Source organism: Muscardinus avellanarius (genome assembly GCF_963383645.1).
Source record: "Muscardinus avellanarius genome assembly, chromosome: 6".
Lineage (NCBI taxonomy): Eukaryota > Metazoa > Chordata > Mammalia > Rodentia > Gliridae > Muscardinus > Muscardinus avellanarius.
This window is the reverse complement of record NC_137791.1, coordinates 79,289,089-79,316,501: the sequence shown is the minus strand read 5'-3', so window position 1 is coordinate 79,316,501 and position 27,413 is coordinate 79,289,089. Positions and strand designations below refer to the sequence as shown.

General features: G+C 35.9%; 1 protein-coding gene across 1 annotated transcript in view; it reads left to right on the top strand.

Annotated features, from left to right (window-relative positions):
• Positions 1-7,587: 7,587 nt before the first annotated feature.
• Positions 7,588-27,413, top strand: part of MTHFD2L (methylenetetrahydrofolate dehydrogenase (NADP+ dependent) 2 like) — a gene marked incomplete at its 3' end in the record, with an annotated part of 96,801 nt that continues 76,975 nt past the window's right edge. The window contains exons 1-4 of the mRNA XM_080698020.1: positions 7,588-7,768; positions 8,339-8,461; positions 24,686-24,838; positions 26,005-26,112. Of these exons, the coding sequence (XP_080554146.1) occupies positions 7,615-7,768; positions 8,339-8,461; positions 24,686-24,838; positions 26,005-26,112 (538 nt within the window). The 5' untranslated portion in view covers positions 7,588-7,614. The remainder of the gene's footprint in view (positions 7,769-8,338; positions 8,462-24,685; positions 24,839-26,004; positions 26,113-27,413) is intronic.

Genomic DNA, 27,413 nt, shown 5'->3' with positions numbered 1-27,413 from the left:
ACTCCCTCCAAGTTTTCTGCCAAGATGCCTGTCCTCAGGCCCAAAGCAATAGAGCCAGCCAACCCTGAAACTATTGAAGCAGTGAGCCATGAAAATCTTTCCTTCTTTAAGTTGTTTTGCCTAGTATTTTTTCTTAGTGATAAAATGCAGACTAAAACAAACAGAAACCATAAAAGCAATTGAATAAAACAAAAATTCTGGAGCTATTGACATACAGACTGAAATGAAGAACTCAATAGAAATTTTTTTTTTTTTTTTTTTTTTTTTTTGGTGGTGGTGATACTGGGGTTCCTGGAAGCTCTTCTACATCCAGGCTAAACTCCCAGACCTATTTTTTTATACTATTTTTATTTGGAAACAGGGTCTCGTAAACCAGCGCGGCTGGCTTTGAACCTGCGCCATCCTCCTGTCTCCACCTCCCAAGCGCGGGGATTACAAGTGTGCGCCACCACGCCCGGCTACATAGAAATCTTTAACAGCCGACTTGATAAAGCAGAAGAATCAGTGAACTCAAAAATAGGTTTTGCAATTAGTCAATTAGAGAAATAAAAGAATGTAGAGATTGAAGAAAGCCTATGGGGTTTTTGGAACATTGTCAAGTGAACAAATATGCAAATATGGGGGCCTCAAAAGAAGTAGAGAAAGAGCTGGGCTTGGTGGCACACGCTTGTAATCTTGTAATCCCCGCGCTTGGGAGGCGGAGACAGGAGGATCGCGCAGGTTGGAAGCCAGCCTCACTGGCTTAAGAGACCCTGTTTCCAAATAAAAATATAAAAAATAGGTCTGGGAGTGTAGCCCGGTGATAGAAGGGTTTCTAGGAACCCCAGTACCACAAAAAAAAAAAAAAAAGAAAGAAAGAAAGAAAAGAGGGAGAAGTCTATCTAAAGAAATGATAACGCCGGGCGTGGTGGCGCACGCTTGTAATCCCCACGCTTGGGAGGCAGAGACAGGAGGATCGCGCGCTGGCTTAGGAGACCCTGTTTCCAAATTAAAAAAAAAATGTAAAAATAGGTCTGGGAGAGTAGCCCAGAGGTAGAAGGGCTTCCAGGAACCCCAGTACCACAAAAAAAAAAAAAAAGAAAGAAATAATGATAACATTTCTTAAATGTAGAGAGGGATCTTTTTAAGTCCAAAGAACCCCAAATAAAATAAATATAGAGGTCTTCAATGAGACACATTACAATTAAATTTTTCTTTTTTTTCTTTCTTTCTCTTTTTTGTGGTACTGGGGTTCCTGGAAGTCCTTCTATGTTCGGGCTATACTCCCAGACCTATTTTATTTTTGGAAACAGGGTCTCTTAAGCCAGTGTGGCTGGCTTCGAACCTGTGCAATCCTCCTGTCTCTGCCTCCCAAGCATGGGGATTACAAGCGTGCGCCACCACGCCTGGCTATAATTACATTTTTAAAGACAAAGATAATTTAAAAAGTAGAAAAATGAAAAGCAAATAATTACATACAAGGGACTCTCCATAATGCTGTAGGCATGAGAGGAAGAAAGCAACAAAGGATTCATAAAACAACCAGAAAAAAATTTAACAAGATGATTGTAGTAATTCGTTACCTATCAATAATAACCTTGAATGCAAATGAGTTAAATGAGCCGTTCGAAAGACTTGCACTGACTTACTAAAAAGTCAGAAGATCATTACATAATAAAGGGACCAATCTGGCAAGAAGATATAATGGTTGTAAATGTGGAGGCCATATTGGAGCACCAGATATGCAAAGTAAATTTTAATAGAACTGAAGGGAGAAAAAGAGACTAATACAGTAATGTTAAGGAACCAATGTCGTATCTCAACAATAGATCATTCAGGCTGGAAGTCAAAAGGGAACAGCAGACTTGACTTAAACAATATAGAGCAAACTGACCTACAAACAGAACATTCCATCCAACAGTAGTAGAATACACATTCTTCTAAGTGCATTAGAAAAATCATATGTTAGACTAAAAACAAGTATAACAAATTTAAGATGACTGAAATCATTTTTTTTTTATGGTACTGAGGATTGAGCTGCTCCTAAGGCCTATTTCTTTTATTTTGAAAAAGAATCTTGCTAGGTTGCTGAGAGTAGTCTTGCTAGGTTGCTGAGGCTGGCCTTGACCCTGTGATTTTCCTATCACAGGCTCCCAAGCACTGGAATTACAGGCATACAACACTATACCCAGCTACAGTATTTTTTTTTTTTTTTACCATAATGATAGGAAACTAGATATCAATGAAAGGATAAAAATTTTACAAATACATGGAAATAAGAAGAGAGAAGACTCAAAGTTATAAATGAAAGAGGAGACCACTGATAACACAGAAATATAAAGGATCCTAACAGACCCCTATGAACAATTATATATCAAAAAATTAGATAACTTAGAATAAATAAATTCCTAGAAACATGCAACCTGCTGAGACTGAATCATAAAAAAACAACTATAAACAGATCAATAATGAGTAAAGGGATTGACTTAGGACTCAACCAGGCTTCAATGGTGGACACTACCAGACTTTTAGAAGTAATACCAACCCTTTTAAAACTTCTCTAAAAAAACAGAAGAAGGAATATTTCCAAGCTCATTTTATGAGGCTAGCATTACCCCACACCAAAGCCAGATAAGGATTCTTCAAGAAAATGTCCTAATGAACATAGATGCAAAATAATCAACAAAGTATAACAAACTGAATTCAATAGTGATAATTAAAATAAAAAAATAATGCGAGTAAAATAAAAAATAAGTGAGTACGGCGTAGTGTGAAAAACACGAGAGAGGTCCGGTACACATGGCATGTAAAGTTTTAATGGCACGGCTTTCCCGGGGATCAGGGCGAGGCACCTTGGGGCCCACGCGCCTGTCCGAAGCTTGAGGACGCGGGCTCTCTTTTTCAAGGTATGCATCTCGCAAGAGGAGGGTTTACTCGCGGGAATGCCCAATTCTCGCGGGGGTTTCAGCCCCTCCCTTGCCCTGCAGAGGTCATGTGACACAAAGTCACATGAGTGTAGGACCCAACTTATCAAATAGCACATTAAAAGGATTATAAACCACTTAATACTGGTTTATAATCCCAGAGCTTATCCTAGTGATAAAAAGAAAGTGCAATATATGCTCTCTCCTTGCTATTCCTAAACATGCCCTGCATACGCCTGCCTAAAGGTCTTTGTTTTTGCTATGTACTTCCTTTAACAAAGAGTACTTTCCCTCATTTTTTTTAGTACTACTCAAATGTCAGCTGACTGACCAAAGAAGTGACACCCTAACCCGCCAATATAAAATAATTTTGGCCCTCAGATATATCTTTCCCCTCCATTATGTTACACATGTTATATTAAATACTTGCTTAAAATTTCTCATATCTTCTTCAACTAAAATACAATTTCCATGAAAATGGGCTGCTCAGTGGTGTACTATTTATATTCTAAATATAGTGCATGTTGCATGGGCGACTTTGAAAATGAATTTACCATCTGAATAAACAATGTATGGTGAGGAGTTTTAACTAGTAAATCACAATTAAATTTTGGGGAAAAATCACTCTGCAGTGTGTAAAATAGATTAAAAGCTTTGAGCCTGTATTCGTCTGTGGGTAAACATTTGAATTGTTGCTGACATTCTACTTTTAAAGCTTTTTAACAGCATGCATGTTGAAAAATCTCATTTGTTTTTTACACTGGACACTGAGCTAGGTAAAGTGAATTAATAAAATATGAGACCAGTTTCTCCAGCACATAGATTGATACAAGCATTTTATTTTAATTGAGCCTTTACTAATACCATATTGCTTCATTAATCTGCTTACTGTGCTTCCCACAGAGTTAGACTCGCTGGGGCTCTGAACTGACTGCGGGGCAGTTACTACTGAAAATGCTCAGTCCCGATGCCTAATTTAACCACATACACCAGCTAGTTCATATCGTGTCAGCTATTAACTAGAGGGCTGACTTAGCACCTCAGCACTCTAATATAAAGAAAGCCCTGACGTGCTTTCAGACCCCAATATACAGGGATCAGTCAACTTAATGTATATAAAGTCTGTTTCTTTGGAAGCCAGGGATCAGTTTATGCCACTGTTATCTCTGACTTTCTCAGAGTCACATGTCTAGTAATGGCCAGGCTATAATTAACCTGGGTTATGCTCCATGACTGCCAGCCTCACAGTAGCCTATAAACAAATTATTGTGTTTAACAGAGAATTCATTAATAATAGTATCAGCAGTAACATTGTTATTTATATGCAATAAAATGCAAGAAGAGATCAGGTGGTTTTATATTTTAAGCTATAAAGATATGTCATTTATTGTGAGAGTAAATTCTTATTTACCTGCTACTCTAATAGTGTTTTACCCTGAGTATTTTTGACACAAATTAATTTATAGAAAGGATTTATTTTTTGCTATAATGTAGAAATGAATTGTATTGGAATTGGCTGCCATATTTACAATACTTAGTATTTGCTAAATAGGGAGTCCTTATTATCTTAGTGTTAAAAAGTTACTTAAGTGAATTCATAAAATATAGAAACCAGAAATTTATAGTAAATTATATAAAAAGTTATTTAAGCTAAAAATAAGACATTTAAAATTAAGTATATTACATTTTGATATAGTACATAATGATAATAATCAGTAAAGACACCGACTACAAAAACTGAGTCAAGAAATAATAGTTAACCTGAAGAACCACTGATACTAAAGAATTTAAATTTGTAGTTAAGTCTTCTCAGAAAGCTCCAAAACCAGATGGTCTCCTAACAAACATATAAGAAAAAAATAAGGTACATTCTACACAAATACTTTAAAAATTAAAAGAGGCTGGAATACTTCCTAACATATTCTGAGAGGCCAGTATTACCCTAATATTAAAACCATACAAAGACATTGATAGAAAACTCAAGACAAATTACCAATCATGAATAGGTGAAAAAATTTTAAAAAATTTTAAATAAAAATCCATATCCATATCTAGAAAAGATAGGCAGATTACAACCAAGTAGTGTTTACCCCAGGAATGCAAAGCTAGTTTAACATTTTAAAACCTATCAATGTAACTCACTGTTTTTATAAACTAATACCAAAAACCCTCATAATCATCTCAACAGAGAGAGAAAAACAACATTTGACAGTATTCTGATATAAATTCTCATTAAACTAGGAGAGAACTAAATTGTAGAACTAAATATATAACCCAAATCCATAAAAATTCTGGAAGGAAACATTAGGGAAACCATTTGTAACCCAGAGTTAGGCAAAGTTTATATATATATATATATATATATATATATATATATATATATATATATATGTTAATTTATGATCCATAAAGGAAAAAACTGATAAATTAGAATACATAAAAGTTAAAAAATATTCTTCCAAATACAAAGATCAGAGTTGAGAAAGGCAAAGCCCAGACTAGTAAAAAATATTTCAAGTTACATATCGAATAAAGTATTTGAATCTGGAGTAACATTAGGGTTTGGGTTTAGAATGTCCTTCCAAAAGCTCATGTCTTGAAGCATGGTCCCCAGTGCCGGAGGTTCAGAGGTCTGGCCTGACTGGAGGAGGTGGATCACTGGGAGGTGGGCTTGGGGATGTCATATGGCCCAAATCTCCTCTTCTCACTCTCTGCTTTCTTCCACCATGGTAGAAGAGTGGTGTCCCTCTGCCATGTGTCATTGCTGCAGTTTCTGTCTTGGAGCAGGCTGACTATGGACTGAACCTCTTCTGAAACTATGAGCCTGGATAAACCTTTCCTTCTCTAAGTTATGCTTGTCAGGTATTTTTGTCACAGAGACAGAAAGGCTGCCTAATATAGGTTTATAGAACTCAAAACTCAAAAACAAGGAAGCACCTTAGTAAACAATGTGTAAAAGATTAAATTATACAGTTCATCAAAGAAGATGGCAGATGAATAATCACACGAAAAGATGCTCAATAGTATTAGTTATTAAGGGACTACAATTTAAAAAAGCATGAGATACCACCAGATATCCAGTGGAGGGTCTAAAATTTAGAAGACTGGCCATACCAAGTGGTAGCAAGTACATGGAGCAACTGAAATTCTTTAAATAGCTTTTAGAAATACAGAATTTTGAGCCAGAAGGGATGACATTTTTAATCCCAGTATTTGGGAGGCTGAGACTGGAGGATCATGGTTCAAGGACAGCCTCAGCTACTTAGTAAGGCCCTCCACAACTTAGTGAGACCCTGTTTCAAAATAAAGAATAAAAAGAAATAGGGCTGGGATGTAGCTCGGAGGTAGAATTCCCCTGGGTTCAATCCCCAGTACCACAAAAAAAAAAAAAAAAAGAGGAAAAAAGAAATGTGAAATTTTATAACTACTCTGGAAAGTCTTATAAATTTAAACATGTACCTACCTAGTAACTCAGCCACTGCGTTCTTTGGGATTTGTACAGAAGTGAAATATATGTATACAATAATTTGTACATAAATGTTTATAACAACTTTATTTGTCATGACTGAAAACAACACAAATAGTGAACTACAATTGAATGGATTAACAAATTTAGAATATCCACAGAATGAAGTACTACTTAGCAATTAAAAAAAAAGAAATGAACTATAATACATGCAGCTACAGGAATGAATCTTCAAATAACTATGCCAAGACAAAGTAGATGAAATATGTGGTATATGATTGAATTTTAATAAAATTCTTGATAATACACATGCCCCTGAAAGACAGATAAAATGGTTAGACTCAAAGGGGAACCTAGGAACCCTGAGGATGAAGGATGTGCTCATTTCTTGACTGTGATGATGGTTTCCCAGGTATATAAATGTATTGAAACTTATGAAATCATACATTTTGAGTATTTTCAGTTTATTTTGTTAGTTATATTTAATAAGTCTACAAAAATAATAGAGTAAAGAGTAGAACAAAATTGGTATGCTGAACTTATCATGGCCATCCATGTCTTGCAATCTATTAATTCTTTAATGAGAAATAGACAAAATTATAGTTGAAAGCAGAGTTTACTTATACTGTCCATTTGTAATTATATTTTATAGCCAACTTATTTGCTCAGTTAATTGTTTGGCAATAAATTATAATTGTTAAGGTATATTGTTGTGTGAAACTTAATAAGTGGTTTTCAAACATGGTCATGCACAAGAGTCACCTCTGGGAAATTGTTAAATATGGAAGCTCTAACTACTAGGCATTCTGAATCATAGGTGTAGTTGTGGAGTCTGGAATCTGCAAGTTTAGCAGGGGCTCACTCACTAGGGTTCAATCCTCATAACCTAATCGCTCACAAATTTCCCGCCTTCGAATCCACAGGAACTACGAGTCCAACATTCACGTTTTTGTGGATAAACATTCACGTTTAGCAGATGAAGTATAATATATAACTAAAAAGCAGAATTATAATTTTTTACAAAATTATAAATACATTTATGTTATAAATTATAAATACATTTATGTACCTGAAGGGTGAATAGCAAATGTAATTGAAAAACAATCAAACTTTAGATGTTCATACTTGTTTTGTTCATTTCGTGCTTTCAATTTATGTAATTTAATATCTTATTGTCTCTTTAGTATTACAACTCACTGTTTTGTTTTCCATAGACACGAAGCCATTATCATCTCAGGAACTGAAATGGCCAAACAAATCCAGGAAGAAATACGGAGAGGTGTGGAGTCATGGATTGCCCTTGGGCACAGAAGACCTCACCTCAGTATCATTTTAGTAGGTGATAACCCAGCAAGCCATACATATGTCAGAAATAAGATAAGAGCTGCCTCCGCAGTAGGTGGGTGTGTGTTTCAGTTATAATTATTACTATGTTTTCTGGTTTTACTTAGAAGTGCGATAATTAAGAGTGATTATCAAATAAGTGTCATTTGAATAACAAGCACTATGACTAGAGGTTACTCAAGTACTGACATTTATGTTAATTTCTTACTACTTTTTCAGATTCCTTATCAAATCAATTCAGTGTGATTTTGTATTTTAAGGGAGAGATAAGATGAATAGTTTACATGTGTGAGGCCTGCATTTATTACATTTGCTTTAGGCAAATAATAAAACTCGCTATTTTACTCTCTCCAACTTAGCCTGATAGTGATGGTGGTAGTGGCATTTTTACTGTACTCAATTCTACTAGCAATATGCTATCATAAACTAGTTTAAGTTGTCACTTGTGATGCTGGCCGTAGAATGTGTGTGAATCTTGAGAAAACACCTGAATACTGGCTTTATATAAGGGCCTTTCCTTCTAGTGGGACAAGAACATAGAAAATCAACCAGACACCATGTAAAACACCATTAATGAAAAATCACATCCTGGTTATTTAAGTGACTGGAGTTGTTTTCCTTTCAGGTATTTGTAGTGAACTCATCCTAAAACCTACAGATGTTTCTCAGGAAGAACTTTTGGATATAACTGATCAATTGAACATGGACCCAAGAGTCAGTGGTATATTAGTTCAGTTACCACTTCCAGGTACATAATGCTTTCCTATATATATGGTTTGATTGGGAGAAAGGGCATTTTACAACATAATAATATGACACTGAAAATAATTTATAAATATGTTCAGAGAGATTAGCTAATTATACTAGTATTGTGACAATAGGTGACAATTTCTTAATAATTCTTGGATACAGTGATGAAAAAATAAGAAAGAAAATATAGGCACTGGCAATACACGAAATTCTTGCTTTACGCAATAGTGTACAGTCATAAAAATGGCTGTGCATGCTGAAATCAGGCAAAGTGGTCTTAATAGTCATTGGGAAATATAATATTTTTTTCTGTGACTTTTAAACTTTTGTCAAGCCTGGTGTGGTGGTGCACTCCTATAATCCCAGTACTTGAGAAGCAGGAGGATCTCAGGTTTGCACCCTGCTTCAGTAACTGAGTGAGGCCCTGTTTCAAAATAAAAACTTAAGCCGGGCGTGGTGGTGCACGCTTGTAATCCCCGCGCTTGGGAGGCAGAGACAGGAGGATCGCGCAGGTTCGAAGCCAGCCGCGCTGGCTTAAGAGACCCTGTTTCCAAATAAAAATATAAAAAATAGGTCTGGGAGTGTAGCCCGGAGGTAGAAGGGTTTCCAGGAACCCCAGTACCACCAAAATAAATAAATAAATAAATAAATAAATAAATAAATAAATAATGAGATTACATCAAACTAAAATCTTATAATCAGGCAAAGCAAAGAGACATTATACAAAATGAAGAAAACATTTGGGAACCACACATCTAATAAGGGTTAAATAGCCAAAATATAAGGAACTCAAGCAACTCAAGAGCAATAAAACAAATAGCTCTGTTTAAAAGTGGGCAAAGGAGCCAGCTGTGGTGGTGCACGCTTGTATTCCCAGCATTTGGGAGGCTGAGGCTGGAGGACCATGGTTCGTGGACAGCCTCAGCTACCTAGCGAGGCCCTCTGCAATTCAGTGAGACCCTGTTTCAAAACTAAAAAGTCTAAAAGTAGGTCTGGGGTGTAGCTTGTAGGTACACTGGGGGAAAAAATGGGCAAAGGACCTGAGACACTCCCTAGAGAAGACATGTAAGTGCCTAATAGATATATGAAAAAAAGAAAAAAAGAAAAAAGTTCAGCCACACTAGTCATCAGGGTATTGTATGCCATGCTATCGTCATAAAAACAAAAGTGTTGGTGAGAATGTAGAGAAAATGAAATCCTTGGGCATTGTAGCGAATGTAAATCGATACAGCCATTATAGAAAACAGTAGGGAGGCTCCTCAAAAAATTAAAAAATAAGCTGGGTGTGGTGGCATGCATCTGCAATCCCAGTACTTGGGAGGATGAGACAGGAGGATTGCAGGTTTGAGGACAGCCTCAGCAAGTATGAGACTCTCAACAACCTCAAGAGACCCTGTTTCCAAATAAGAAGTAAAAGTAGGCTGTGGGTGTAGCTCAAAGGTAGAATATCTCTGGGTTCAATCTCCAATACCACAAAAATAAATACACAAATAATAAATTGAAAAAATGAAAATAAAAATTGAAAAAATGAAAATAAATCTACCAGTCTTTTTTTTTTTTGTGGTACTGGGATGGAACCCTTCTACCTCCGGGCTACACTCCCAGACCTATTTCATATTTTTTTTACTTGAAACAGGGTCTCTTAAGCCAGCGTGGCTGGCTTTGGACCTGCACGATCCTCCTGTCTCCGCCTCCCAAGTGCGGGAATTACAAGTGTGCGCCACCACGCCCGACTTTACCAGTCCTTTTTTTTTGCAGCAGTCCTTTTTTGCTTATATATCCAAAGGACATGAAATCAGTATACCAAGGGAACATCTGCACTTACATGTTCAACTGCAGCATAATTCATAGTAGCCAAGATATAAGCATCCACCGGACTGTGTATTTATAGATAAAAGGATAAAGAAAATACAGGCTATACACATATTTAAATGCTATTCAACCATAAAAAGGAGGAAATACTATCATTTGTGACATGGGTGAAACTAGAATATGTTAATGTTAAGTGAAATAAGTCAGACAAGTAGAAACAAATACGTTGTGTCATGTATATAGAGAATATAAAAAAAGTCAGACCCGTAGAAACAGAGTAGAATGGTGATCGCTATGGTGCTGGGGTGTGTCTGTATATAGATGTTGGTCAAGGATACAAAGTTTTAGTGAGACATGATCAATAAATTCTGGAGATATATTGTATAACATGGTGATTGCACTTGTTGATGGCATATTATACACTTAAAAATTGCTAAGAAAGTAGATTTTTCATGTTCTTGCTACAAAAATTCATTGGAAATGTTAATTTGACTTAGTCCTTCCATAAAATGTATACTTGTTTCAAAACATGTTGTATACCACAAGTACATATCATTTTTATCTGTCAAATAATTCAGTCGTTTTACAAAACTACTATATTTTCTTGGAGAGTTCTAACTACATTAGATTTTGTTTGTCTTAATGGAATATGTATATATTATATAGTGCTGGGGATGGAGCCCAGGAAGGTTCTACCTCTGAGCTGTAACCCAGCCTTTTTAACTTCTTATTGTGAAATAGTGTCTCGCTAAATTACTTACACTGGACTTGAACTTGAAATCTTCGTGTCTCAGCTTCCTAAGTGATAGAATTATAGGCATATGCCACCATGTCCAGTTTAAAAGCAAGTTTTAATCTAGAAATTTTACCCATTATGAACATTCCTTATTTGGTGACTTTATTATCAATTTGTCACTAGATGGCACTGGTGCTCTATCTATACTAGTGACTAAATTGCTTGTGTCCCTAAAAAACATAGTCAAAGGTCTGGATGCTCTGAGATAGGGCAGTTTTCTATCTAGATGAAAAGTCCCCCTCACACACACACACACAAGAATCAAATGGCAAACATTTATTACATTAGTATTTATTATGTCAAGCACATTAAATTTAACTCATTAATCCTTACAATAATTCTATGCAGTTGGACTTATTATTATTAATATATTTTTTCTTTTTCCTTTTCTCCTTTCCTTCTTTCCCTCCCTCCCTTTCTTCCTTCCCTACTCCTTCTCCTCCTCCTCCTCCTCCTCCTCCTCTTCCTCCTCCTCCTCCTCCTCCTCCTCCTCCTCCTCCTCCTCCTTCTCCTCCTCCTCCTCCTCCTCCTCCTCCTCCTCCTCCTCCTCCTCCTCCTCCTCCTCCTCCTCCTCCTCTCTCCTCCTTCTTCTTCTTTTGATACTGGGATAGAACCCAGGGGCATTCTACCGCTGCGACACATTCCCAGCCCTATTTTATTTTTTATTTTGAAATAAGGCCTGACTAAATTACTAAGTCTGGCTCTGAACCTGAGATCCTTCTTTCTCAACCTCAAGCACTGGGATAACAAGTGTGCACCACCACACCTGGCTTATATACATTTTTCAAATGTGGTATTTCAGTCACCAGAAGATTAAGTAGCTTCCACCAAGGTCACAGAGCTTCTGAATAACTGAGCTAGAATTTGAATCTGGGCAAACTTACTCTGTATGCTAATAATCTCAATCATTTTAGCACCCTCACCAGCATATCAATATTGGTGAGATGAATGCCGGGAATGTGTATGTTCATGTTACACCGTATAATGTTCTGAGAGACAGTATAATGTGATATGAAGTTAAAAGACAATCTCTAGAATCAGGTGGGCCTGGGCTTGGATCTTGGCTCTACTATTTTACTAACAGGAAATATTGGTCAATTCACTTAACTTCTCCTTATCTGTAGAAAGAGAAAAATATTTCCTATCACATAAGAGTTTTAAAAGATTAAATAAAACATTCAATACCAAAGAGTACTTTCTACATAGTAATTACTCCGCATTTTAAATTATTTCATCATTAGAAATTTGTTATTATTTTTATAATTAGGGCAAAGTCTTGAGTAAAATGAAATTCCAAACTAAAATTGTAATTGTGTTTAAAGATAGTTGCATAAGAATTAAATGGAACTTGTAAGCAGTACTTTATGTGAGTAGCAACAAAGAAATGAGTAAAATTGAGATTTATATAAGTAATAAGTGCCCTTTTACAAGTAACTACAATTTTAGATAAACTATAAACTTACAAATTCTAAACAGCTCAACAAATTCCAACCTCATGAAGTCTGAAGAAAACTGTATCATAGAACACCATGTCAATTATTAAAAAAAAAAGCAATAGAAAGGAAAAACCATTAAAAGCAGCAACTAGAATTGGGGGACATGTCACCCACAGAAGCACAGAGAGAATAACGATAGATTTCTTTCCAGAAACAAGGAAAGGAAGAAAATAGTGTAACATTTTTATCTTCAAAATATTGAAAGGAGAAACAAAACCCAACCAAAAAACTGACTAGTAATCCTATGCCCCGTGAAAATACTTTGCAAAGGAAAAATAGGCAAAGAAGAGTTCATTTTTTAAGACATACAGAAAATAGAGATTCCAGATAGAACTAAAGGAATTGATCACCAGTAGCCTTACAGTATAAGAAATATTAGGGGAAACTTATTGGAAAAAAAGAAATACCAGATGGAAATATGGACAATATGGATTCATCCTAAGGAACGCAGAGCTCTGGAAATGGTAATTGCATGTTTTTATTATTATTCAATCATTTCAGAAGATATTGTTTAACCCAAAATAAAATCAGTGTAGCATGTGGTTTGTAACATATATGAAAGTAAAGTATGTGACAGGTAGCATAAAAGTTGAGAAGAGAGCCAGGCGTGGTGGTGCACACTTGTAATCCCCGCGCTTGGGAGGCTGAGACAGGAGGATCGTGCAGGTTCAAAGCCAGCTTCGGCTACGTAGTGAGGATCTCAGCAGCTTAGTGAGACCCTGTTTCCAAATAAAATATAAAAATAGGTCTGGAAGTATAGCTCTGAGGTAGAAAGCCTCTGGGTTCCACCCCCATTTCCACCAAAAAAAAAAAAAAAAGTTGAGAAGAAATGGTAGACTATTATTTTTAGTTTCTCATACTATAGGTGAAGTAATGTATCACTTAGGAGTACACTATGATAAGTCAGAGATGTGTACCATAAAACCAAAAACAGTCACTAAAATAATACACCAAACAGTTATAGCTAAAAGCCAACAAAGGAGATAAAATAGAAAACTAAAAATAGAATCATTACAGATATTTTATTAATTTAAAGGAAAAGAGATGGAGAAAATACATAAAATAAGACATAAGATGATAGGTTTAAACACACAAAATGTACTATAAATAACCCAATGAACACAAGTTGTTAAATTGGATAAAAATCAAGACCCAACTATATGTATAACAAGAGACACACTTCATATATAAGAATATAGAAAAGTGAAAAGCAGCAAGGTGCTAACACAGATCAAAAGAAAACTTGAATACTAATGTTAATATTAATAGAAGTACATTTTAGCACATTGGCTATTTCCAGGGATCAAGAGGTTATTCCACAATGATTGAGATATGAACTTATCAAAAAGTAACAATCTTATTTTTTTTACCTAATAGGAAAGTTTCAAGTATGAAAAGAAAAATCTAATATAATCATAAAGAATAAACAAGTCTAAAGTTATAACCATAGGTTCCTTCCTTCCTTCCTTCCTTCCTTCCTTCCTTCCTTCCTTCCTTCCTTCCTTCCTTCCTTCCTTCTTTTTGTACTGGAAATGGAACCCAGGTGCCTTCTACCTTTGGGCTATACCCTTAGACCTATTTTATTTTTTTATTTGTAAACAAGGTCTTGCTAAGTTGCTGAGGCTGGTTGCAAACCTGTGATCCTCCTGTCTCAATCTTTCAAGTAGTGGAATTACAAGTGTGTACTACCATGCCTGGCTTAACCATAGATTTTATTTATTTATTTATTTATTTATTTATTTATTTATTTATTTATTTTTGTGGTACTGAGCGTGGAGCCCAGAGGCTTTCTACCTACGGGCTATACTTCCAGCCCTATTTTATATTTTATTTAAGGAAACAGGGTATCACTAAGTTGCTGAGAGCCTCACTAAGTAGCTGAGGCTGGCTTCGAACCTGTGTGATCCTCCTGTCTCAGCCTCCCAAGCGTGGGGATTACAAGCGTGCACCACCACATTGGCTAATCATAGATTTTAAAACTTCTCAATAATTGAAAGAACAATAGACAAAGTCACTAATAGTGTTGAAGATCTGAAATATGCTCTCAGTCAATTATTAACATTTATAGAACACTCTCTTCCAAGCAGTAAAGTACACATTTCTTTTTATTTTATAAAAGTTTATATAAAACATATACAAAGGGACAATCAGGCAAAAAAAGGCTACAATCCCCAGGGCTCAGAGCCCTAGTAGGACCTCCGAGATCGCCACAGACCACTGAATCATGGTGAACAGGGAGAAGTCAGGTCAACCCAGCCCTAGCTGTGGAGAACAGAGGCTCTTATGTATACACTGGGTTTGGTCTCAGGAGCACCCACCACCTGTGCAGTCAGGGAGAGACTCAGGCTTCGCATTGGTGGAAAGTTTGGGGAGCGACCTACACTCAACACTAGATCCAGCCCCATTGATACTGACCACCTGCAGAGACAGAGAGACTCAGAGAACCAGGCTTGCAGCAGGAAGATGCCAGTGGCACTCACTGTCTGTACAGAGAGATTGCAGAGGCCAAGTCTGCTTAATCTTCATATATTTGGAAGGGTGCATTTTTTTTCCATTTTTTGGTGTGTATGCTTGTTTGTTTGCTCTCTTTTTCACCCCTTTCACAAGCCTCTTACCTGAACATACCTACTTTCTCTCTCTCCATCCCTTTCTTTTCTTTCTCTTCTTTGTCTTGTACTAAATTCACTTTGTATCACTATACTAAATACTCGACACTGGTTACTAGAATCCTACTACATGTTCACTATCTCTAATCTCTACTATATACTACCTTACCAAACTCATACTCTCATTCTATTCAATTATATCGGTAGCATTACCCTGTTCTTGCATTTATGACATCACTTTACTCCTCACTCAACCTTCACCACTGAATACAATGCACCCAGCCGACACCTACAGATTGAGAGAAGCCTATCAAAAGCAACAGACACAAACTTCTGAAATAATGAGAAGGAGGAGTAGCAAGGAAGCAATGAGCCCCCACAACCCCACAATAACAGAACCTGACAACACAGAATTGCAGAAATTGCCAGAAGGACAAATCAGAAATTTAACAGTAGAAATGATAAAGGATTCCCAAAAAGAATTTATAGAGAGTCTGAAAGATATAGAGGGTGCAATCACTGAAGTGAAGGCATCAATACAAACTATAAACAATAGATTAGACTACATGGAGAATAGAATTTCACTCTTGGAAGATGATCACTCTAAAATGAATACATAGTATTTCAAGTAAAAATGGCTGAAGCAGTTGGAAATCAAAGATAAGACATTAAACTCCAGGGAATACCACCAAGCAGGATAAGTACTAAAAGTGATAAAAAGATTTGAATACATAGTTTTCCAAAGAAGAAATGCATATAGAAGTTAAGCATATGTATAGATGTGCATCATCATTAGGGAAATTTAAATGGACACTATAATCAGATACTATTTCAAACCTATGTAATGACAGAAATCAAAAAGATAATTTACTACACCATATGTTGGCAAGAAAGTGGAGAGATAGTAACACTCATGTTTTTCTGGTGGTTTGCAAAATGGTGCACTTTGAAAATAGTTTAGAATTATCTTTAAAAGTTATATTGCAACATATGCTTGAATGCACACACATAGAAACACAGACTATGTGTTTAAATTTGGTCCAGCCATTTCATGACTATATATCTCAAAGAAAAGGAAATATAAGATCATATACATGAATGTTCATGCAGCAGCTTTTATGGATCATTGCCCACAACTAGAAATAATACAGATGTCCCTGAATAGGTGAATGGATGAAGTATAGCATATTTACATAATGGAATACTATTCATCAATCAAAGGAAGGAAATAATTATGATATAGCATGGATGAATATCAAGATAATTATGATGAGCAATATCTAGAGAAATAAGAGTAAATATGATTCTGTTTACATAAAATATTGTAAAATGCACATATATATAGTGACAAAGGCAGTGGTGTATTGGTCTGCCTGAGATATCATAAGACCATACTATAGGATAAGTGACTTAAACAACAGAAATGTGTTTCTCATATTTTCCAAGGCTGGAAGTCTGAACTTCAGAGCACCAGAACAGTTCAGTTCTGATGAGGGCTCTTCTCCTGGCTTGCAGGTGGTTATATCTTAACATAATGGTCAGTTCTCTAGTGTCTCTTGTTATAAGAGATCTAATCATATCACGAGGGCCCCATCCTCAAAACTTCTAAGGCTCATCACCTCCAGAGGTTTCATCTCCAAATATCATCACTTTAAGGGTTACAGCTTCAATAGGTAGGTTTGGAAGGAATATAATTCAGACCATATGAAATACTTATAGGTCATTGGAGATGAGGGGTTAGGAAAGAGAGAATGTGAAGGGACAGTAGGATGAAAGGATTACAATGAAGTTATGAGGAAACTTTCCAAGGAGGTAAATGTATGCATTATCTTGATTGTGGTGATTATTTCACAACTATATATATGTCAAAGCTTATCAAAATTATATATTTTAATATGCAGTCTATTATACTCAAGTACAGTGAAGTGGTTTTAAAATCTATTATAATTACAAAGGATGTAATATAGCTGTATAGGAAAGAAAAGGAATAACAAGCAGAGGAGCTATGTGAAATTTATATTAGGAAAGGTGATGGGTCGATGGGTGGATTATATGGTTAAATATAATAATATATATTGTTAGATAACCCACATATATAGATTTATTTATTTATTTATTTATTTATTTTATTGGTGCATTGTAGTCATATATCTTAATGGAGTACAAGCTGGTAGAGGCATACATGTGCACATCCACATTTAGCCCTTCCCCAATTTTTACTCCATTCCCTCCCCCATTTTTCCTTCTCCTGTTTGTCTTAGTGATTAACTTGTATTTATGAATGTACATCATGTACATAATGGAATTTACTCTTTTACCTTCCCATCCCCCTCAGTTAGGCCGCCTTATTTGCTCACCTATGGTTTCTCCTTCTTTATCTAGAATTCCTCCTATGACCTCTTTTCTCCCTAGCTTCTGCATATTTGAGAGAACATCCAATTTTTTACTTTTTGTGACTAAGTAATCTCCCTTAGCATTGTCTAGGACATAAAATATTTGAGGTTATGGGTTTGAAATTATTTTCATACTTTATTATGAAAAATAACTAATTGATGCAAATTCTATTGAATTTGGACCAAGATTGGGATGGTGGATAAACCATGATCTATGATTAATCCAATTTCTAGATTTGAGGTTCATTCAAAGAAAATAAAACCCAATGGAAGATATCCTTTCAAATACTTTGACAAGATTTGCATTGTTCTCATAGAAACAATGTCATACTCACAGAAAAATTTATCATAGGTAACTTTTTGTCAACGGTTTTACCAGCAAGAAGAAAAATAGAAAAATTTTCGGTATGTGGAATGTGTGAGCCACAGGATGGCAGCATTGAGCAAGAAATCTTCTTTTTTTAGAAAGAGTAATGGTTAGCTGGGCCTGGTGGCCCAGGTTTGTAATCTCAGTACTTGGGAGGCTGAGACAGGAGGATCACAGGTTCACAGTCAGCCTCAACTACTTAGTGCAGACCTTTGCAACTTAGTAAGACCCTGTTTCAAAAAAAAAAAAAAAAAAGAATAAAAAATAGAGCTGGGGATATAGCTCAGAGGTAGAATGCCCCTGGATTCAATCCCCAGTAAAACACACACACACACACACACACACACACACACACACACACACACACACACACGGGGGGGGGGGAGAGACTGACTAATGGTTTATACTGTTCACTGGGAAAATCAGAGATATTATTTACATGTTAGTGAGATTTGTGGTTTCTGTAGCTGCTTACATCTCTTGCTATTCATACCCAGGTGGAAACCTTGTTAAGTGTTTTAGTTGTTCAAATCGATAGAATTAGCTCTTTTTCTGCAGTTGTATTACAACATGTTATATCATCTAAGTTGTTTTCTTAATGTCTTTAAATTCAGGATTTTTTTTTTGGGGGGGTGCTGGGGTTCCTGGAAACCCTTCTACCTCCAGGCTATACTCCCAGACCTACTTTTATATTTTTATTGGGAAACAGGGTCTCTTAAGCCAATGAGTCTGGCTTTGAACTCCTGTCTCTGCCTCCCAGGTGCGGGGATTACAGGCATGCGCCACCATGCCCAGCTTAATTCAGAAATTTTTAAACAGTAATAGTTACTGTTTTTCTTGTTCATGTTTTATTTTTTCCTTTGCTATGATATCCCCACCTGTTTTTTAGTGCATTCAGCTTAAAATCCTAACAAAAGACTTATCAAACTCAAAAACCTTTTGAGAAATGAGTCTTCCTGTGGTGGGAGGGAGTGTTTTAAAAGTGACATTTATGTGATAGCTCTCTGATCTTCTTCATAACTCTAATATAGGCACTGGGGGAAAGGGATAGTTATGAAATAATTTGAGACTCATGTACAGTCTTTGAGAATTTTAGATGCAAGGTCTTCAAAAGGCAATGTTTCTTCTTTTCTCTTGTGCATTAAAAGAAATATCATTAGAATAGAGATACTCATCTTTTTCTCATATAGTCGTTTCTCTATGGGATATACACCATTTTGAGGACAATACTATATATTTGATAGCAGGTACTATGCATAGTGCTTAGGAAACCAAAGGCTTAGTAAACCAAGGTGTTTTCAACACAGTTTCAGAAGAATAAGGCAGTTTGGGGATCTACATGTGCTTTTTAGCTCACTCAAGAGAATCAGAGAGGGCAAAGGTTACCCAAGCATGCTGGATGTGTAGGTTCCAACACCTTTTTTTAATATTACTATTTTTCTTTAGCAACCTGAGAAGTCAGCCTGTCTGGGGACATCACAGGCATTTTATGTGGCTGTAGGAGAGAGAGGCTGAGGAAGGGTGGAAAGCCAGCTCCACCTCTTTCTGGCCAGGAGAACACCTCTCACTCCACCTCCAAGCTGCACAATATTCTAAATGAGGGGGTGGATTAGCCCGGTGAGGTTAGAGCCACTTCCCGTCCTCTCCTGTCCCTTCACCCCTTGGTGATGAAGCAACGGCTAAGTGATACTGGGCAAGTGATAGTAAGCACACACCAATTATTTTCTGTCTCGAAGCCTTGATACAGAACCCAGGCAGTATTTATTGGCTTGAGAACAGTGAATATGTCTTCTTAAAGCATGTCTTTCATTTATTCCTAGAAAATAAATACCCCAATAAGATACTACAAATAAATAGTTTGGTTAGGCAGACATTTATTAGAATAAATTCCAGAGGTCAGGATGGCCAAGTGGTCTAAGGCGCTGCATTCAGAATAAATTCCAGAGGATAAGAATTTTGTCTCTGGCTCATTTATCTATATTCCAAACCCCCACTAGGCACACACTCAGTAAATATGTGTTGTGTGGATATATGAACAAATGTTTAATGTCCCTATGTCCATACCAAGGCTATGGGATTTAATCTATTAGCATAAAACTTTGCCTGAAATGTTTGATTTTTCAAATCCTAAAAGAAGAAATAAACGAAAAACAACACCCATGAGTTTTCCCTTTAAATTTATATTGGAGATCAAAATAGTGCCAGAGAACCAACATGTAGATTAGATGCAAGATATCAGTTCACTAAGATTTGTGTGTGTGTGTGTGTGTGTGTGTGTGTGTGTGATAGTGGGGATGGAACCCAGGGACATTCTACCTCTGAGTTAAACACCAAGCCTTTTTTAATTTTTTTATTTTGAAACAGAGTTTCAGTTCCTGAAGACCTCACTAAGTTTTATAGTTTAGTTTCCAGTCTTTTGGGTAGATACCCAGAAGTGGTATTGTTGGATCATATGGTAAATTCATTCTCATTTTTCTGAGTATTCTTCATACTGTTTTCCAAAATGGTTGCACTAATTTGCAATCTCACCAACAATGTATTAGAGTTCCTACTTCCCCACATCCTCGCCAGCATTTGTTGTTGTTTGTGTTTCTAATGATTGCCATTTTAATTGGAGTTAGGTGAAATCTCCGGTAATTTTGATTTTCCATCTCTCTGAATGCTAGTGATGTTGAACAATTTTTGATACGTTTATTGGACATTTGAATTTCTTTTTTTTAAATGTCTAGTTCTTTGCCCATTTTTTAGATTGGGTTATTTGTTTTCTTAGCGCTGAGTTTCTTGAGTTCTGTGTATATTCTAGATATTAGTCCTCTATTGAGGAATAGTTGGCAAAAATTTTCTCCCATTCTGACAGCTTTCTGTTAATATTCTTGATCATTTTCCTTGTTGTACAGAAGCTCTTCAGTTTCAGTAAATTCTATATATTGATCCACACTTTAATTTCTTGTGCCTTTGAGGTCTTCCTATGCTGTCTTCAAGGAGCTTCAAGGTCTGTGGTCTGATTGCCAAGTCTTTGGTTCATCTTGAATTGACTTCTGTGCAGGGTGAGAAAGTGAGGTTTATTTCCATTTTTCTGCATATGGTTAACCAGTTTTGCCAACACCGTTTGTTGAACAGGCTCTCTTTGCTCCAGTGTATGTTTTTGGCTCCTTTGTAAACAAGTAGTTGGCAATAACTGTACTGATTTGTTTCAGAGTCTTCTATTCTGCTCCATTGATCTATGTGTTTGTTTTTGTGTCAGTATCATGCTATTTTATTACTATGGCTTTTTAGTATAGTTTGAACAGGTATTGTGATCCCTCCTGTGGGGTACTTGTTGCTGAGAACTACTTTGGCTATTCTGTGTTTTGTTGTTCCAAATGAATTTAAGGACTGATTTTTCTATGTTTGTGAGAAATGACCTTGGTAATTTGATGGGTTTTGCATTGAATCCATAGATCACTTTTGGAAGAATGGCCATTTTGATTATATTTATTCTGCCTATCCAAGAATATGGAAGATCTTTCCATCTCCTAAAGTATTCTTTGATTTCTTTTTTCTGTACTTTGTAATTTTCTTTATAGAGGTCTTTTACTTCTTTGGTTAGGTTTATTTCGAAGTATTTTTTTGTGTGTGTCGGATATCCTAAATGGAAGTATTTTCTGGATTTTTCAGTGGATTTATGGTTGGCATACAGGAATGCTTCTGATTTTTTAAGATTCATTTTGTATCTAAACACTTTGCTGAATTTGTCGATTAGTTCCATAATCTTTTTGATTGAGTGAGTTTTTTGGGTCTTTAAAGTATGGTATCATGTCATCCACAAGGAGAAATATTTTAGTTCTTCCTTTTCTATTTGTACTCCTTTGATTTCCTTTTCTTGCCTTATTGCTCTAGCTAGAGTCTCAAGTACTATATTGAAAAAAAATGGTGATAATGGACATCCTTGTCTTGTTTCTGTTTTTAGGGAGAATTCTCACACTTTTCCTCCATTTAATATGATGTTGGCTGTGGACCTATTGTATTGTTTTTATGATGTTGAAGTATGTTTCTTCTATCCAATTTTCTGTAGTGCTTTAGCATAAATGGATATTGGATCTTGTTGAATGCTTTTTCAGCATCTATTGAAATGATCATGTGATTTTTGTCTTTGGTTCTGTTTGTGTGATGAATTACATGAATTGTTTTTTATATGTTTAATCAGCCTTGCATCCCTGGGTTGAACCCTACTTGGTCATGGTGTATGATTGTCTTGATGTGGTTTTGAATGCATGTTGCTAGTATTTTGTTTAGCAGTTTGGCATCTAAGTTAACTAACAATATAGGCCTATAGTTTTTGTCTTTTCTTTCTGTATGATTTATTTAACCTCCTTGATTAAACAACACTTTTAGCCAGGCGTGGTGGTGCATGCTTGTAATCCCAGGATTTGGGAGGCTGAGACCAGAGGATCGCTGTTCGCGGACAGCCTCAACTACTTAAGTGAGGCCCTCTGCAACTCAATGAGACCTGGTTTCAAAATAAAGAATCAAAAATAGGGCAGGGGGTGTAGCTGGAAGGTCGAATGCACCTGGGTTCCATCCCCAGACCCGCAAAAAATAAACAACAACAACAACAACAACAACAACAAAAATTGTTTACTGGTAGCCCAATGATTTAAAAAGAGGTATGCAAGATGGGTTAAGGATGAAGCTCAGTAGTTGAACATGTGCTTAGCATATGCAAGGCCCTGAGTTTGACCGTTAGGATGAAAATAACAAAAAATTAGTACACAAAATGACAGGCCTGTCATCACCAACCATAAGTTACAGATTACAATTTTTACATGTAAAAAAAAATTTTACATCTCTTACAATTTTCAGATGCTCACATTTCTTCTTAAGTATTTCAACTGGTGTGTGAGGTGAATTATTTTTTACAGCTTCAGTGTTATTGTCTGAGAGTGGGATAGCACAGACCAGTAAACTTCAGTGTAGTTCAGGTGCAATGCCAAGATGGCTCTTAAAAATCTGTAAAAGAGCCCTTTTGAGATTCTTTTAGTCAGTGGTTCATTTCATACATATAGTAGTGGGTTTTGCTCTTAAAAAAATGAACAAATTCTCCGGGCATGGTGGCGCACGCTTGTAATCCCTGCGTTTGGGAGGCAGAGACAGGAGGATCGCACAGGTTTGAAGCCAGCCCTGCGCTGGCTTAGGAGACCCTGTTTCCAAATAAAAATGTAAAAATAGGTCTAGGAGTGTAGCCCGGAGGTAGAAGGGCTTCCAGGAACCCCAGTACCACCAAAAAAAAAAAAAAAAAAAAAAAGAACAAATTTAAACCCTTGCTAAAAAATGGAAAGTTTAAATATAGTTGTTTTTCTTTTCATTTATGAAGTTTTTGATTTCATTATAAAAAATAACCATGTCATGAAACTTTCTGCCTGAGTGGTAGGTGCTAAAAAAAAAGACTCATCATCATCACCATAATCATCATCATCCAGATCTTTAAAAAATGGAACCACTATTTTTGTGCTCATTGCAAATTAAACATGTAATTTAAAAAGTTTTGATAGAATCTATAATCTTTCAGCTTTAGAAAAAATTATGTTTACCCTGCTAAAATATCATAGAATGAATGAAGTTATTGAAAATGAAAAGCCACTGATGAGAGAGAGATCACAAAGACCTAGTTTCTACTTGAAAATTATTCAAATGATTACTTTTATATATTTAAAGGACTTAGATATTTTAATGAGGGAAAATCTGGTATATTTAAAGTATGATGGCAGTAGTCACCTTTAGAATATAAAATATGCAAGAAAAAAGACATAGCTCTTTTAAAACTTTAAATTTATGCTTGTATATATACATGTATATATCTCAATATATTATAATAACACAGATGTTATTATAATATATTTTATTAATAATATATTTAATTATGCCTATTTTAAGTGCTTGACAGCATACATGATGTCCTGGGTTCGAGTCCCAGTACCACACATAACAAATTATGTCTAAATGACACATACTGGGAAATGGACAAAAAAAATTTCCATACAGAATATTTATTTTTTTCAGTGTATTGGGCACATGGATTAATTGTTGAGTTAATTCTAAATTAAATTATCTTGCATAAAGTCATAAAAGCCCATTTTATATTTCCATACTTTCTTTTTAAAATGAGATGATTTTTATCCCAAATCCCATTTGATTAGTGCGTTACTCAGGTAGTATTGTTCTTTTACTTTCATACTGCCGTCTACAGTGGTATTTTGATTTCATTGTGCTTTATGGAAAGGGTATGTTTCTGTATGTGATATTGGCCTTTTTGTTATGTGATTTAAGAGAGAAGTTGGAACAAATAATTTTATGACTATTTTAATACTAATAAAGCCTTTTTAATTTTCAGTGCTCAAAGTATTTTATTGAAGTCTCTTAGTGGAAATGTCTCATACTGGAGAAAAGTGGATGAAACCCTGTAAATACACAAACTTGTTAAGGAAAAGACTTGATAGTAGGTTGCTCCAAGCTCTCATTGAAATTGTTTTATTTCATATATTTTTTCCTTTCACTAGTTCAGCCACTTCTGACCATGCACTAGCACATATTCTAGTAGCCATTAATAACAAGAGCATTTTGACTTACTATCTTGGTGTAAGAAAAGAGTACCGATCTTACAGCCTTCCTGAAGCTGAATCATAAGTGATCTGGCTGTAGGTGCCTGCATTCCATTCCTAGGCTTCTATGTAAATAACAGTTTTAAAATGACACCCCTTTCATTTACATTTCAGACCACGTGGATGAGCAAGCAATATGCAATGGAATTGCCCCAGAAAAAGATGTGGACGGATTTCATATTATCAATATTGGAAGACTGTGCCTTGATCAGCATTCTCTTATACCTGCCACTGCCAGTGCTGTTTGGGAAATAATAAAAAGAACAGGTTGGTCTGCAGGTCATGGGTGTTGTGTGCTAAACTGAGCATTTGTACATTTGCTTGATAGAATTGCCTCAGCCCTGCAAAGTGACAGGAAATAAACCAATAAACTTCAGTCTTTAGAAATATATAAAGTTATGGAAGTCAAAGACCAATCCAAAATAAAATAAAGAACGCGTGCCAGGTTACAGGTAAATGTAGTTCCAACTTAAAGAAGTGAATTTTTCAAATAGTAGTTATAGCTTCCTACTTTTAAACTCTAAACTTCAGGCATTTTATTAGAAGCCTCTTCAAAACATTTTGTTTTTCTTAATAAAATAACATGTTGATCATATGAACCAGCCCTACTGACCTAGGTGTTCATTATAAACATTACCTTTGAACTGTGCTAGATACAATCGTGCTCTTGAAGACTCTCTGGTTGTGTAGAGATGTTTACTCCTGCTTCGGTTGTCCTAGGTTGTGTACTATCCTGATGATTTTCTGCCTTCGCTGCTGTCACTTCTATTTCTGGAAGCATATTCTCTTTTCATATCTGTTGTTTTATAATTGAGAGACAATTCCCAAGAGAAAGCAGATACTAGAATCCTACTCTTACAATGTTAGTACTGGGAAAAACCCAATTTTTCAATTTTTCAATTTTACTTAAGAAGAAATTGAGTCTAAAATAGGGAGAGTGTATTAAATCTTCAGGCTTTATTTTTCATATCCTTGTTAGTCTGTAATTGTAGCCCTTCTTTTTTATGGCACAAAGTATATAAGCTTTGTGAAAAATACATTTTCCCCGCTTAATTTTAGCCCAGCTTTGCTCAAAATTTGATTGCCAATTAAGCTTGATATTGTTGTACTTGGCTTATTTTATAATTAGTAGTTAATATTTTTTAAGGTTCTGCACTTGGAACTCTTCATGTAAGTCTCCCTGTTTAAAAGTAATTGAATGGCAACTTGAGAATGTTTGTGGTTTTTAAATGAGGACATAATCAGAGAGGACGTGACAAACCAAGAAGCGTAAAAATAAATATTTATAAATAATTGAGTGCAGGCACGTTAGGGACAAGCCACATAATCAAATTTAATTAGAATTTCTTAAAGACTGTTTCAGTTTGCTGCTTAAATGCTTAATTTGCTTCTTCTGGGTGATTCTTCATGTAAATCAAGTTTTGTATTTTAAGGAATTGAAACATTTGGGAAAAATGTGGTTGTGGCTGGAAGATCCAAGAATGTCGGCATGCCCGTGGCCATGCTGCTGCACACCGATGGGGAGCATGAGCGGCCGGGAGGTAGGTGGGGCCTGCAGGTCCTAGGAGTCTTCCAGTTTTCCTCCTTTTTATAACATCAAATAAAAACATTTGAATGTGGTTAGTCAGTTTTGCCAACACTATTTGTTGAACAGGCTATCTTTTTTCCAGTGTATGTTTTTGGCCCTTTTATAAAAAATCAATTGGCTCTAAGTGTGTGGATTTGTTTCGGAGTCTTCTATTCTGCTCCATTGGTCCATGGTACCAGTACCATGCTGTTTTTATTACAGCAGCTTTGTCGTATAAAGTCAGGTACTGTGATTTCTCCCCCATGGTTTTTGTTGCCGAGAACTACTTTGGCTATTCTGGTTTTTTGTTATTCCAAATGAATTTAAGGACTGATTTTTCTATGTCTGTGAGGAATGATCTTGGTAATTTAATGGGCATTGCGTTGAATCTGTAGATCACTTTTGGAAGTATAGCCATTTTGATGATATTTATTCTGTCTATCAGGGAAATGGATGGAACTGGAGGACATTATGCTAAGTGATATTAGTCAGTCATAAACAATAAGAAATCAGGTGCTTTCCCTAATATGCAAATGCTAGAAGAACTCTAGATGAAGGAGATTCTATAGAGTAGCAAATAAGGCCACCTAACTGAGGGGATGGGAGGGGGGGAAGAGGGAAACTCTCTAAAGGACAAGATGCACTTAAACATACTGATGTCAACTACTAAGCCAAGGGTGGGAAAGTGAGATGGGGAGGGAATGGGGTGGGGATGGGGTAAGGGCTAATTGGATGATATGTCCATGGTATGTTTCCACAAGTCTTTTATCCCATTGAGATGTAATACTACAATGCACCAATTAAAAAAAAAAAACATTTGATAGTGGACTTTATGTACTTGTGGGCATATGCAATCAAAGGTTTTCTTTATTCTTCATCTAATGGTGCAAATGTTTTGAAAGTGAATAAAGAATTGGCTGAAAACATGTGAACCTTTGTTCCTATTTTTTTTTCTTCTGGCTTTATATGCATTTGGCTTTATAAACTTTCTTTAAGTCATTAACAACATAGATATCAAGGAAGGTGGAAACACTAGACCTATCAACGTCACATCTCAGACAATTCTTAAAACGTTAGAAAGTTGAATGAACAATTCCTAAAATGGCAAGGTCTTACTATTTTACCAACCAGCTAGTTAATTCTTTTTACAGACAAGGAAGATGAGGCTTTGGGTTAACTGATTATTTAGGTTAAACAACTAGTCATTAATCTATAAGTAGTGACACCCCAAGTCACTAAGAAAGCCCAGCGAAAAGTGATAATGTCTGAGAACAT